This window comes from Myotis nattereri (assembly GCF_964212035.1).
Source record: "Myotis nattereri genome assembly, chromosome: 3".
NCBI lineage: Eukaryota > Metazoa > Chordata > Mammalia > Chiroptera > Vespertilionidae > Myotis > Myotis nattereri.
The window spans coordinates 131,999,857-132,012,559 of NC_138077.1; the positions used below are offsets into that span (position 1 = coordinate 131,999,857).

General features: G+C 43.1%; 1 protein-coding gene across 1 annotated transcript in view; it reads right to left on the reverse strand.

Moving 5' to 3' along the window:
* Nucleotides 1–12,703, reverse strand: part of ADTRP (androgen dependent TFPI regulating protein) — a gene marked incomplete at both ends in the record, with an annotated part of 59,741 nt that overhangs the window by 15,872 nt on the left and 31,166 nt on the right. The window contains one exon of the mRNA XM_081086045.1: nucleotides 2,338–2,453. Within this exon, the coding sequence (XP_080942171.1) occupies nucleotides 2,338–2,453 (116 nt within the window). The remainder of the gene's footprint in view (nucleotides 1–2,337; nucleotides 2,454–12,703) is intronic.

The following is a 12,703-nucleotide window of genomic DNA, read 5'->3' on the forward strand; positions in this document are numbered from 1 at the left end:
GCTTTTCTCCTTAATTTTCACACTCCAGCCAAAATCAACTTTTTAATCATCTTTCTTACCTAAGCCACATCATTTTATTCCTCTGCTTAAAAAATTTTCCACAGAAAATCCCTCTAGTTTAAAAGTCCAAACACATTGATGTGAATTCATGATTTAGCTTTACCCTGTCCTGCAATTCAGCCACACCCTAGGCTCCTCCAGCCCTTCACAGATGCTGATCCCTCTGCCTAAAGGTCTTTTCTATGCCTCTTTTGACTTATTCCTACTCATTCTTTGGGCCTCAGCTTACACATTCTTTTCTTAAGAAGACAGTCCTCAGCATCCCACAATGCCCTGTGTTTACCCCTATTACAGTCTCATCATCCTGTCTTCCCACTGTGTGTGTACTTTCTTCTCTCCCAGAAAGCCCTGAGAGGAAGCATGGTATCTTGTACATTCCTGTGTCCTTGTTAACTCAGCACAGTGAATAACTGAATGGACCTATGATGTACTCACACCTAACCCCCACCCCCAACTTGTTGTACCTCTTCTCCCCAACCGCCCAGTTCTCTGCATTGTCGGAACACATGCCCAGGCACCAACAAGCCAAGCCGTCTTGACTGCTGTTTCTCATCTTTTACGACCACTGCAATTTCCCCCCAAATGCTAGTAGCCGTGGTGCTCTTGCACGTTCTTGGTTTCTGGGGTCAGATTTGAGGATCAATGATCAGCTTCCAAGTTCTTAGGTAGAAAAAGTTAATACATCAAAAGTACTATCTTATATATGAACTCCAGAAGTTATACTTGGCAAGAGAGAGTAAATAAGATTGAAGTCCACCAAACCAAACCAAAGAAAACAGAGTATAGAATTGCATGTATATAATCAACCAGCTACTGCCCTTCTTCTTCCCAAAACATACAACAGACATATCATTATGGATACATACTCTTACCCCATCTTGGAACCTGGGATTTATTTAGGGGTTTATTCCTTTGAGTTAAGGCAGATTTGGCAAATACATGGCATATATCTTGTTACTCTCCATTCTCATGCTATTGGCCAATAACAATAAGTGCTAACACAATTTTCTTTTGGTAGGGCCTGAGAATCCTTCCCAGCACAGGGCTCCCAACATCAACTACCAGTAGGTCCCCAACTTAAGCATTATTCTCTAATATGACCTTTGTTCAAATGCAAAGGCCCCAGGCTGGAGAACAATGTAGATCACTGGAATCTTGGGTTAGATTGACTGAGCAAGTTCTTTCTTTAAGACAGGGGAAGCAAGGAAGACTTTGGGCACTCAGGGAAAGAGGGTGCGAGGGTGGGAGGAGCAGGCTTCAGAAAAGGGAAAGAAAGGCAAGGAAGGAACCATTATCTGAGTAGTTCTGGCATGAAGGTTACTTGCTCTAAGACAAAGGTTCATGAAGCCCATGGAGCAGGCACGAGGGGCCCAAGCCCCTGTGGAACGTGTTCTCTTTCTGGCTTCTGTTTCTGACAGGGCACTGTATTCCATTAAACTTTTCCCAACATCGGGATTGGGGGATTACCCAGCTTGTCAGATATGAATAGTTTATGTGAGTCTAGACTAGAGACGGAACATCATGATTAGCTTCTGATATGCAGGCAGTATGCTTGGCATGCCTCTTTCAGTGAAAGCATGGCGTGGATGAGAAGGCTCTAAAATGGAAAGGGGTTTCCACTCACTGGGTGGAAGACAAAGCACTTCCCCTTGATTACAGATCACTGGGCAGTATTTCTGAGAATTAGTGTTGCCAGGTGGTTGAATGATAAAATCTAGGCCAGCTGCTTAAATGAGCTTTCATGACTCCATGAGGCTGTTCTGCAAGCCCCTGGGCAATTGCCCAAATGCCCTCTAGGAGCTCTAGTACCAGATGTTGATGCAAATAAACCCATAATGATGCAGGCAACAGGAATGGAACACACCTAGCATGCTCAACGGTCATGTGCCTTTTTAGAAAGAATATATTTAGATGCCTTGGGTCATTCAGCTATTCAAACATTTAATTGCAAGTGGAACCAAAGATCAAGGTTTTCTTGGGGAAAGTAACATGTGTAGTAGCTTTGCAATGACTAATTCTTCATGAGGAGAGAGGAACTTGTGACTTGCTGCATGTGTGTGTGTGTGTGTGTGTGTTGTGCTAGCTGTGTATTCTTTTGCTGTGATGTGTCCATGAGTATCAAAAACAATCAAAATTCTTTTCACTTGAAAACTTAAAGATGGCTAAATCCCCCATTAACTCAATATAAAGGCAGTCTTATAGAACAGTATGCTTCTGGAATATTCCTCAGAGGTTTGAATGACAAGCTGAAGATGGTTTTCTCTCTGCAATTCTTACCTGCAAATGTAAGCAAGACTCGCAGCAGCCAACAAGGTGAGTCCATTCTTCTTCAATGGATAGCAGTGTGGCCTGAGGATGACTTCAACCAGGGAAAAGGGGAGTATGAACGTGTGCTGCAGGAGGAAATATGGCAGTCATGGCAGTGCCTTGGCTTCCTAGTGTTTCTAATTCTCTCTTCCCCCTCCCGTCTACTTTTTCCACAACTACCAGGGAAACTTTCCCAAACTGAGATCGTATTCCTTAGATGCCAAAGGACCTCCAGTGGCTCTCTCTTGCTTATCATATGCATCCAAACTCCTTTGTCTGGCTACCAAGGTTCTTTTTAATGTGCCATTGCCCAATCTTGTCCTGTTTATTGCCTGCTGCTTCCTTCTCCTAATACACACACGTGCATGCATGCACACACACATGTGTGCACACACACACTCACTCCTCCACTGAAACAAGGCTGTTTCCTTCATTATTCTTTGAACCCAGCATGCTTGCTCCCACCTTCACACTTCCCGTTCATTCCTCAACTGTGCGAAACGTGTCTTCTCTCCCTGTACTGTATTCACATTCATCTATGTTCTCACAGCCAGTGCAATTTTCCATGATGCTGTCTCTGAATTTTCCTTTTGCTAATTGCTTTCACCCAATCTAACTGCATTTATATCCTGTGCCATGCAGTCTAGCACTTGTGATGTGTATTTGTAAGATCTTGGGGGCCAGAGAACACGTCTTAGCCCATCTCTGCATTCCTCATTGCACTTGGCGCCATGTAACCTTCCTATTGATGGGGCAGGTGTTGTGGGGCGGGGGTGTGAGACTCCCTCCAAAACCCGCTATGCCCTCCCCACTCCTTCCCTGCTTAACCCTCTCCTTCATAACCATCTGTCTTCTCTCACATCTTTCAAACCCTTAACATGTTTTTAAAATAATGCAATCAAGGAAATAAGCCTTTAGTAATAGTGGTGTTTTCAGGTGGAAAGGCTACAGAGGTCTGCTCCCATCTTGGCTGTGGGAACTGATCTGGGAACTAAATTTGCCCTTCTGCCGTACTCTGTGCTTATTGGGAATATCTAATAGTGTTAGCAGTTTACAGTTTTTACATTTCTGTCATTCCTCTTTCATCCCTCTTGCATCCATAGCCTTTTCCTGCAAACTCCATCCCATTCCCATTCCTGAGTCCCAAGGCATCGATGTCAGCACCTTGGTTACAGTAGTCCCTGGGGCTTAGGAAGGCCACAGCGCCCGCATGACCATGCTCCATGCCCAGCAATGCTCTGGAAGGCCTTTGCTGTCCATCCCATTATGCTTGTGCTCAGAGGCAGCCCCAGGAGGCAGTAGCTTCCTCTTGCCTTATCTGACCTAACTAAGGTACAGTCAGATCAAGACCTTTAGATGACACAATTTGAGCTGGTGATAGCAACAAAGTCTAACTTATTCCAGTGCTCTCTCCTCTATGAGAGAAGCCATTATACAGACTTAGACAGTGGAGCATGGTCATGCAGGCGCTGTGGCCTTCCTAAGCCCCAGGGACTACTTTAACCAAGGTGCTGACATCGATGCCTTGGGACTCAGGAATGGGAATGGGATGGAATTTGCAGGAAAAGGCTATGGATGCAAGAGGGATGAAAGAGGAATGACAGAAATGTAAAAACTGTAAAATGCTAACACTATTAGATATTATTATTTTTAAAATAATAATAAATTTTAAAAAGACATTTCGATGACAGGAAACAAGACAAGTGTTGGGATGAGAAGGAACAAGTCTTAAGCATAGGGTGTTACTGGGCGGAGAGGGCCTCCTGGGGGCCCCCAGTCAAGGCTGCTGTTGGGTGGCACAGAGCAGTTAGGCCTCTTTAAGGACCTGAAAGCCAACATTTTAGTAGCAAAGCCTAGAGAAACAGCCTTTGGTACAAGCCATAGCTTTTATATAATCTGTCCAAAGCTGGTCCTGAACCTCCTGACTGGTTGGATATGCAAATGGAAAGACTGCCAGGTGCACTGTCACACCTTGCCTCCTGTTTCAGTCTGATTTTAGGCTATAGCTTCTGTGTCTCTCCCTCCAGTAAAGGAACATGATATTTAAAGGCACGACTTTTGAATCTGGCCCCAGACTGGTTTCTGAACTTCCGCTTCCTCGGCTGTGAAATGGGGTAATAACTAATGCACACGTGTTAGGGGTGCTGCTCTGAGGACTGAGATACGTGCATGGAAAGGACTGGCCCCTTGGCCCAGGAGACTTGTAGTGAACATTAGCTGTGATTGCCCTTACTGTGATATCATTCTTCTCTTATTGCTGACCCAATGTGGAGAGGGAGAGGCAAAGTTCTGGGATGCCCACAGCACCCGGTGCCCGGATGCACCCTGACCCATAGGAGGAGGCTGTGGTAGCAAAGCCATCCCCACAGTCACCCCATGACTCCCTCCTCAGCCCCCAGCTGACACCTGTGCTCCCAGCCTCAGAGCCCTGGCAATGCTGTGACAGACATGACGTGTTTTGGTATTTTTTTTTTCCCTCCCAGAGGCCACCTCAGGAGGTGAGAGATAGGGCTGTCCTTCCAGCAAAGCCCCTGCCTCTCCACCTGCCTTCATTCTGCCACAGCCAGGAAAGATCCAACTCCTGCTAGCAACCATTAACAGTCCCATTATACCAGCCTTTGCTCTGACAGATTTTATTAGCACTGTCCACTGGCAGCAGCTTCTGCTCTCTACATTAATGATTATTTGGAACAGAATTCCTGTGAAACAATGCACTGTGTCTGCATTAGGAGAAAATGAGTTCACAGTGATTAATGCTTTCACAACAGATAACTCAGGGATGCATGACTGGTCACCTCTTCAAGGGGCCTGCCCTTTGCAAGTGACATTCAATTGAATTTCCAAGTGAATTCTCCCTGATGACTCTGGGAAGCTTACTTCAGTGATGTCATTAGTGATGGGCCATATACTGTGGCTTAATACCTACTAAAAGGTCCTTAAAAGAACCACAGTTTTTGGCTGGGCTGGAGGTAGAAATGAGGGAGTAGAAATGAGGGGAGGAGGAAGACCACATTCTGTGAGCTTTCTAAATATTTAGCTACTGTGAAGAGCCAAGCATGACGCACTAAACCTTGTGGTATTTCAAATGTACTGGTATGTCACCTCATGTTGATATAAATTATGTAACCTTTGTCAGGCAGCATACTTTTTTTAAAGAGGAAGAAACAATTCAGTAAGAGAAAAATCAAATATGCTTTCTACTTCCAAAAGAATCTAATAATTAGGCTGGGATTGACACAAATTAGAATGCTGCCAAAAATTGCTGAAAACAGTGACTCATTCTGTATTTCAATTAACAGTTTCTCAGTTTCCCTTATAAACAGTGAAGCTGACAAAAATTAATTATCTCAGAGGGGGTAAAATATTTCTTTCCAAAGTAAACAAAACACCATGGGCTGAAACAATAGTGTGTGTAAACAGAGAGGATGGAGGAAGCTATCTTTCCTTGTCAAGTAAGACATCATTTTGGTAGATTTTTCTTTAAATATCTCATTTTAAAAGCATCGGTTCAAAGGACAGTGTTGTTCTTTTCCCATCCTTCTTTACTAAAGTATGTCTTTTCTCCCGTCCTTGGTGTAATGCCTGCTTCCATTTGGATATATTAGAGACAGAATTATAAGCATGAAATATTGATTTAAGCATTAGTATAATAATTGCCATTTAGAGTCCCTGGTTGCAAAATAGCTTTGTAGATAAGTACTAAAATTTACCAGCCCATAGAAAATTCTTACAAGGTTACAGGAGTGGCAACATGGAAAAGAACGAGCACTTACTTTGACTCAACTCATACCAGTAGGTAAGTAGCTGCTATAAATAGCTTCCCGGTATATGAAGCTAAACTTACAATAGGATGCATTTGCCTGGCTCTTCTGCAAGAGGCCAGGCTTAATCACTGAGATAACCCATGGAGCCGACAGCTCATCATTGTCATCCAGGCTCCAGTATTGAATCAATAGGCTAGGATGGTCACACTCTTATCTCTAAGATTCTTGGGGGAACAAAAGCACTTGATTTTCGCCAGTGGGAGAAATTCAGGGAGCCTCCACACTTTAAAAATCAGGTAACATTTAAAATATGATCTCTGTCCCTTTCCTCTATTTCATTTCTTTACTGAACTAGCTATTGGGTAGAGTTGACTAAGATAAACAAAACAGTTTGTACCTTCTTGGACTGGTCATTGAGAGACTTTCTCATTCATTGCTGTTTCTAACGAACTTACATGTTGCCCACTTCATATTTGCATCTGTCTTCTTCCTTTCCCTGTTCAGGCAACACTTGGATCTGAGAATTAATTTCTCCCATTGCCTCTTCCCAAATTGATGTCCTTTCCCCAAGTCTCTACGATAATGTCTTAGGTTTATGGTGCTCATGGGTAGAAAGTTTTAAATCAAGTTTTATTGCACCAACAAGATCTGATTTCTGGGTATGTTAAGGAGGGTATTTTTGCTTAGTGTATATTAAATATGTCACTTTTTAATTTATTTTAAAAATGAAAGCCTTCACAATCTCCTCAGGGCCAGACACATGGTCAAAACATCAATTAAAACTTAAACGTAAATACAACAGACATGAAAACAAAGGCAAAACCAACCTGAATAGAATGCTATTTTACCAGGCTTGTCATTACACTGTGGATCATGTTCCTTAAGCCTGAAAACTACATGCAGTAATAGTTGTTTTGTAAATCCTTGTAACACAATCTCTGCTTTTCATAATACCGTCCTTTTGCCAGCTAAAAACTTTTACCTCACTCCTTAGCACCTTATCTTACTGTAGTTTCTGCCTCCAGCCATCTACTAGTATATTCTCTATAGTTCCTATGTTATTAAAGGTGCAATTTTGCTTTCAATCTGAAATATGGCAACCCTGAATGTAAATATAAGCTAAATTGCTTATATCTCTAGGGGGGATTTCTCTCTCTCTCTCTCTCTCTCTCTCTCTCTCTCTCTCTCTCCTACACTACCTGCAGGGGGCTCTTTTTTTTAACTTAAATGCTAGAGTTTAGAAGATAATTGAATTTGTAAAAATTCCCTTTTCCACTTCCTAGGAACTCAAGTGCATAGGCTGGGCACCACTATAATTAAAGAGCCAATGTTCAAATGCCTGGGAGGAGGGATTGGGAAGATAAACCAACTACAGAAAAGCCACAGGCTTCTCTTTGATCTCCATAGTCTATGTACGTAGCTGACTCAGCCCAGCCTGCTAAATATTCAAAAACAGAAGTTAAAAACCAATAGTTTCATTTACTGCAGAGGAGTAGTAATGATTCCTTGGCAATAATAACAGCCTTAGACACCTTATATAATCACTAATTCATTCCTTTACTTCTTATAACCAAATGTGGTTCACTTTTTCCTTCAAATTCTTCTCATAACTGTCTATTCTTTAACCTTCCCCAAAACCACCTCCCTAGTTTTCCCCTATTTTGGTACAAACTCAACATTGCAATTTGACCAACCTCCTAAAGCAAGTTTCATGTTGCTACTCCCTGCTCCAAAACTTCCTGTGGCTCCCTGTTGCCTCTGTCCCCTGCCTATACTCCTTCTCTAATCCCATCTCTCTCTCAGCTTCCACAGTATCTTCACAGACTCCCTCTTTTCAACTCAAACCAGTCTTCTCTTTAATCTTTGTGTTTTATCCTATTTCCTTCCCTAGAATTTCTTTTTTTCACCCATCAATTCTGTAATTCTTCTCTCCCATATGTCTCAGCTTTGACACACCTTATAATCAAAAGCACATACATTAACATGAGAAGATATTTAAGAATATCAAGACCTAGGAGAGCACTGAAACACAAATACACCAACCAGAGACCTGCCGGTCCACTATTATTGAGATTCAAATTTAACAATACCTTTCCCGACAGCCAAAGTAAAAGAGAGAGATGGAATGTACACAGTTCTTTTTTTGTAAGGGAAACTAATTTTTTCTACCCCTAATTAAGCCTCAAATAAAGTTCTACCATTGTATTTCATTTAGGGACATTAAGTCATGGCAGGCAGTGCTCTCAACTGTGTCCCCATAGCAAGCACAGAGGTCTTGGTTCCACAAGCTGTAAAATCTCAAGACAAAATAATTAAACACAATCTATTGAATGGGAGATAATATTGTATACTTATGTAGCCTTGTAATGATCAGAGCAGTAGATGGACTTGAGAAATACTATTTCCTTCGCAAGCGTTTTTAGTGTTTATCCCATTTGTGAGTCAGACAACAGCCATTATTTTATTCTGTGTTTAGAGCTGGGAGTGTAGGTATTACACACTGTTGATGATGCTGTTGAATGCTTGGAGGAAGCCAGAGAATCTGTGGTAATGGTCACAACCTTTTACTGCAGATAAAGACTCTCATCAAAGAAACCATCCTGCCTCTTGGAGCTGAGTACCAGCCCTTTCAGCTACCTCTGAGGCCCATGTTGCATCCACATTATACCCACATCACATCCTGTCTTCCTTCGTATGAGATGCTCACTCTCCTGTTCTTCCCAAAGCTCCTTTGGTCTACATTAGACTCTTCAGTGCTTAATTATATTCAGTTTTATTTTTCACCGTATGAAGTTCATGTAATTTTTCTTCTATTCCGAATTAAATTATAAACAATTTGAGGTCGAAGTTCTCCTTTACTTTTTCAGGACATCCTCTCAACTCAGATTTATAAATGCTCTTTGACTGATTTTCTTCATTTGAACCTTTATATTGCAAAGTAGAATTAAGCCTTTAATATGGTTTAAAGAGCCCCTAGTGAACTAGTAAACTGTCCTGTCTTACTTTCATGCCCACACCCCGTCTACAGCCTTCACCCCACCCTTACCTCCTGATTAATCTGCACTCCATCCATAGTACCCTCTCTCACTACTGATACATAGACTCTTATCCCTCCCCTCACTACCTTCTTCTCACCTTATAGGGACAAGCACATATCACTGACTCTGGGACAGAATCTGAAACATCCAGCAGGTGCCCTTCCCTGGCATGGCCAGACCTCCCTGTGCTCATCCCCCTCACAGCATTACATAACTGCATTCATAATATTGGACAAACTTTAAAGAAGATTAGGGCTATCACCATTTCATCTCAGTGCCTAGCATGGTGCTTAACCTACTCTGGCCATTTAATATCTGTAGCATTAGTGAATGAATCAATGAAACAATAGAATGGGCACAAGAGGAAGAATAGAGAGCTCTTCTGCATAGCTGGGGAAGATAACCCAGTATCCTGGTATGAGGAGACAACAGCTGCAGTCCAGATTCAAATGGGATGGGCAGCCATGCATCAGCTGTATCCATAGTAGCAGGGTCACAGAGTCAGTTCCACTTCAGGCTGGACATATTTACCCTTTGTCATGGCTATAGATTTCTGCTTCTAACATTCTGAAAAGGGGGTGTTGTGGGTCACAGAAAACTTGCAAGAAAATGTGACTACTGGGAATACCCCTTGGGTGCCCATGTCATGGAAACTAAATTGCAGACTCAATAAAGGGGTTTCACCATCCAGGAGCCAAAAACTCTGCAGAAGCTGGAAGATATGTAGCCAGTAAAGGCTGTTCTTTGTTAATCTTGGGACCCACTGGCCTCTGACCCTTCCTTCTGAACTTGGCCAGGTGGAAAACCCCCAGGTTTTACTCTTCTTATATCTTCTTATATCCCTCCCCTGTATTAATCTGTCATTCGCCCTTCCTCTGTGCTTCTGTGCCTGGCTGCACGTAGCACACAGGAGGCTTGTTTTTAAGACATAGACAGATGGGCAGCTCTTTAGAAAACTGCTCCAAGTTGGAGGACGAAGACTGTTCTTTTCAAGAAAGAGATAGTTTGGGAAGCTAGGAAATCTGTTCTTGCTTTACAGCTACCATCTCTCAGGGCACCATCCCTTCCTCTCAGATATCTTACTACAATGTGAATAAAGGACTCAGAATGTGTAGACAGCTGGTTTCCCCGGGAGATAACAGTATTTTAGGAAAGCATCCTGTAAGCATAAGCTCTGGGGAAAAGTTCCAAACTCCCCACATGACGATCCCATGATGGACCAGTTTCCACCCTTTCTCCTTCCTGCCTCCAGCTTTCCCTTGCTGACCCACCAGGGAGTTCCTAAAGGGACTCACCCACTGCTGTGCTGAAATGACAGGTACTCACTGGTGAGTTTCCCAAATGCAAATAATTGGTTGATTCAGAGTTAGTCTATATGTCAGGCTATATGAGGGACACATGAGCTCACCATGTGGGTCTTAACACTAGAAGAGGAAATGGCTGAGAGAGGGACCTAGATGTAAAGGAAAAAATGTCCCCCTTCAATATCCATCACATATCTCATGAGAAGTGGTTATGTTTCAGCACTCCAGGCAATTAAAAGGTATGTAAGATATGTTCCTGGAACTCAAAAAAATATTGAATTTGAACTTAGGTGTAGCCTTACAGAAGTAGGACTAGTTAGTTTTAAAGCATTATAATGGAAGCTCTGGAAGTGAAAGACAACAACAGGTGGCACTGGGTTAAGCATTTGGGAGTCCACAGTGAAAGAGAACAAGGTCTTGTTTAATGCAAAGACCAACTTCTCTTTCACTCACTAGGTAAAATCTCTCTGACCGAAAAGACTTTCTCTTCAGCAGCTTTTGTGTCATCTCAAACTGTGTCTTATTATCTCATAGAGTGTCACTAAGTTGTGTTTTGTTCTCTCAAAATAAAAGTTAATTGTAATTCCACTTTATTAAAAAAAAAGATCACTATATATTACAGATTAATTTTTCAATTATGAACCCCTCTTTCTTTCCTTGCTGGAATAAATAAAACCAAAGGCTTCCTTTAGGCTATAACACTGAAGATGCCACTTGGGATAGTAGATATGAGTTTGGTGTTCAGAAGATAAATTTATCTGAAGATAGAGATTTGGGAGCCAACAGAGTACAGATATGACTTTTCTTTTTTTATGGCAGTAGATGAGAGGACCCTAAGAGATTGTATGAGTTAAGAATAAAGTATCTCAGAGTAAACACTATGGAACAGCAACAGTTAAGCCAGTTTCTCAACCTCCACACTACCAATGTTGTAGAATAGATAATTCTTTGTTGTGGGAGCTACCTGTGCATTGTAGGATGTTTAGAGCATCCTTGGCTTCTGCTTATTAGATGCCAGAAACATCCACTCACCCTCAGTTGTGACAACCAGAACTGTCTCCAGATTATTTCCAAGTGTCTCCTGGAGAGCAAAATCAATCCCAGTTGAGAGTCTCTCATTTAAGTGATGGGCAAAAGAATATGTTGCAAATATAATTGACAAGGAGTAGTCATAAAATCTGGCAGTAAGGTAAATAAGGAAAGAGAATATTTTGAGAAAAATGTAATCAAATATCAAGGAAAGGTATCCTATATAATAAAAGCCTAATATGCAAATTGTCTAACTGGGAGTTCGACAGCTTGCTATAATGCGTGCTGACCACCAGGGGGTAGCGCAGAACATGATGGTCACTGAGGATGCGGCACTGGCAGCAGACAGCAGTGGAGGCACTGCCAGCCCCCATGGGCTCCAGTGAGAGTGGGACCTCAGAGAGATCGTGGAGCAGGTGAGTGGGTGGCAGCAGGCCGCAGCCAGTGTGAGCCAGGGCCTGATTGCCCCACCGATTGCCCTGCAGATGGTAACCAGTGGTGATGGGGGAAGGGGGCAGGGCGGGGCTGCCGCTGGGCTTCCAGGCATTAAGGGAGCCGGGCTGGAGACCCTGGACCTGACTGATTACCCCGCAGGCAGGATAGTGGAGCATCCTGGTGAGGGGGCAAGGCCAGGGCCAAGGCGAGGGGGCAACACCAGGCCAAGGCGGGGTGCCAGGAGGGGCTGGGGGGCTGCAAGGCTGGGGGTGTGAGCTGGGGCCAGATTCTCACAGGCCATCCTGAGGGACATAAGTACCAACCACCCAGCTGTTTTAGAGGTAAGCACACTGTAGTGAGCACACAGGAGTTTGCTCTTTGTGTCCCACATTGCTCGTTCTTCCTTCTAGGCCCTAGAATCTCTAGGGTGACACTCATATTCTTCATCCAGTCCTGTGCATCTTTGGATTTCAAAACCCTATTCCTAATATTCTTGGACTTGGACCATGGAGCCCCTTGAAGCTAGGAGGTTAACATGGATATGTCTCCATGGCTACCATTGCCACCTGTTCCATAAAACCTAAGGGTGGGCAGAAATCTGGACGAGTTTGTAAGTGTGAAAGTGAGGAACCGACATGCAGGACAAGTCGATGACAAGTTGGCTTGCTCAGAGCCCTCTACACTTCAGGGAATGCAAACCTGTGGCATTAAGACAACCTTCCCATTGCCAAGAAATCTGGCTCGCTTCCTTATCGTGGTCTTCTTA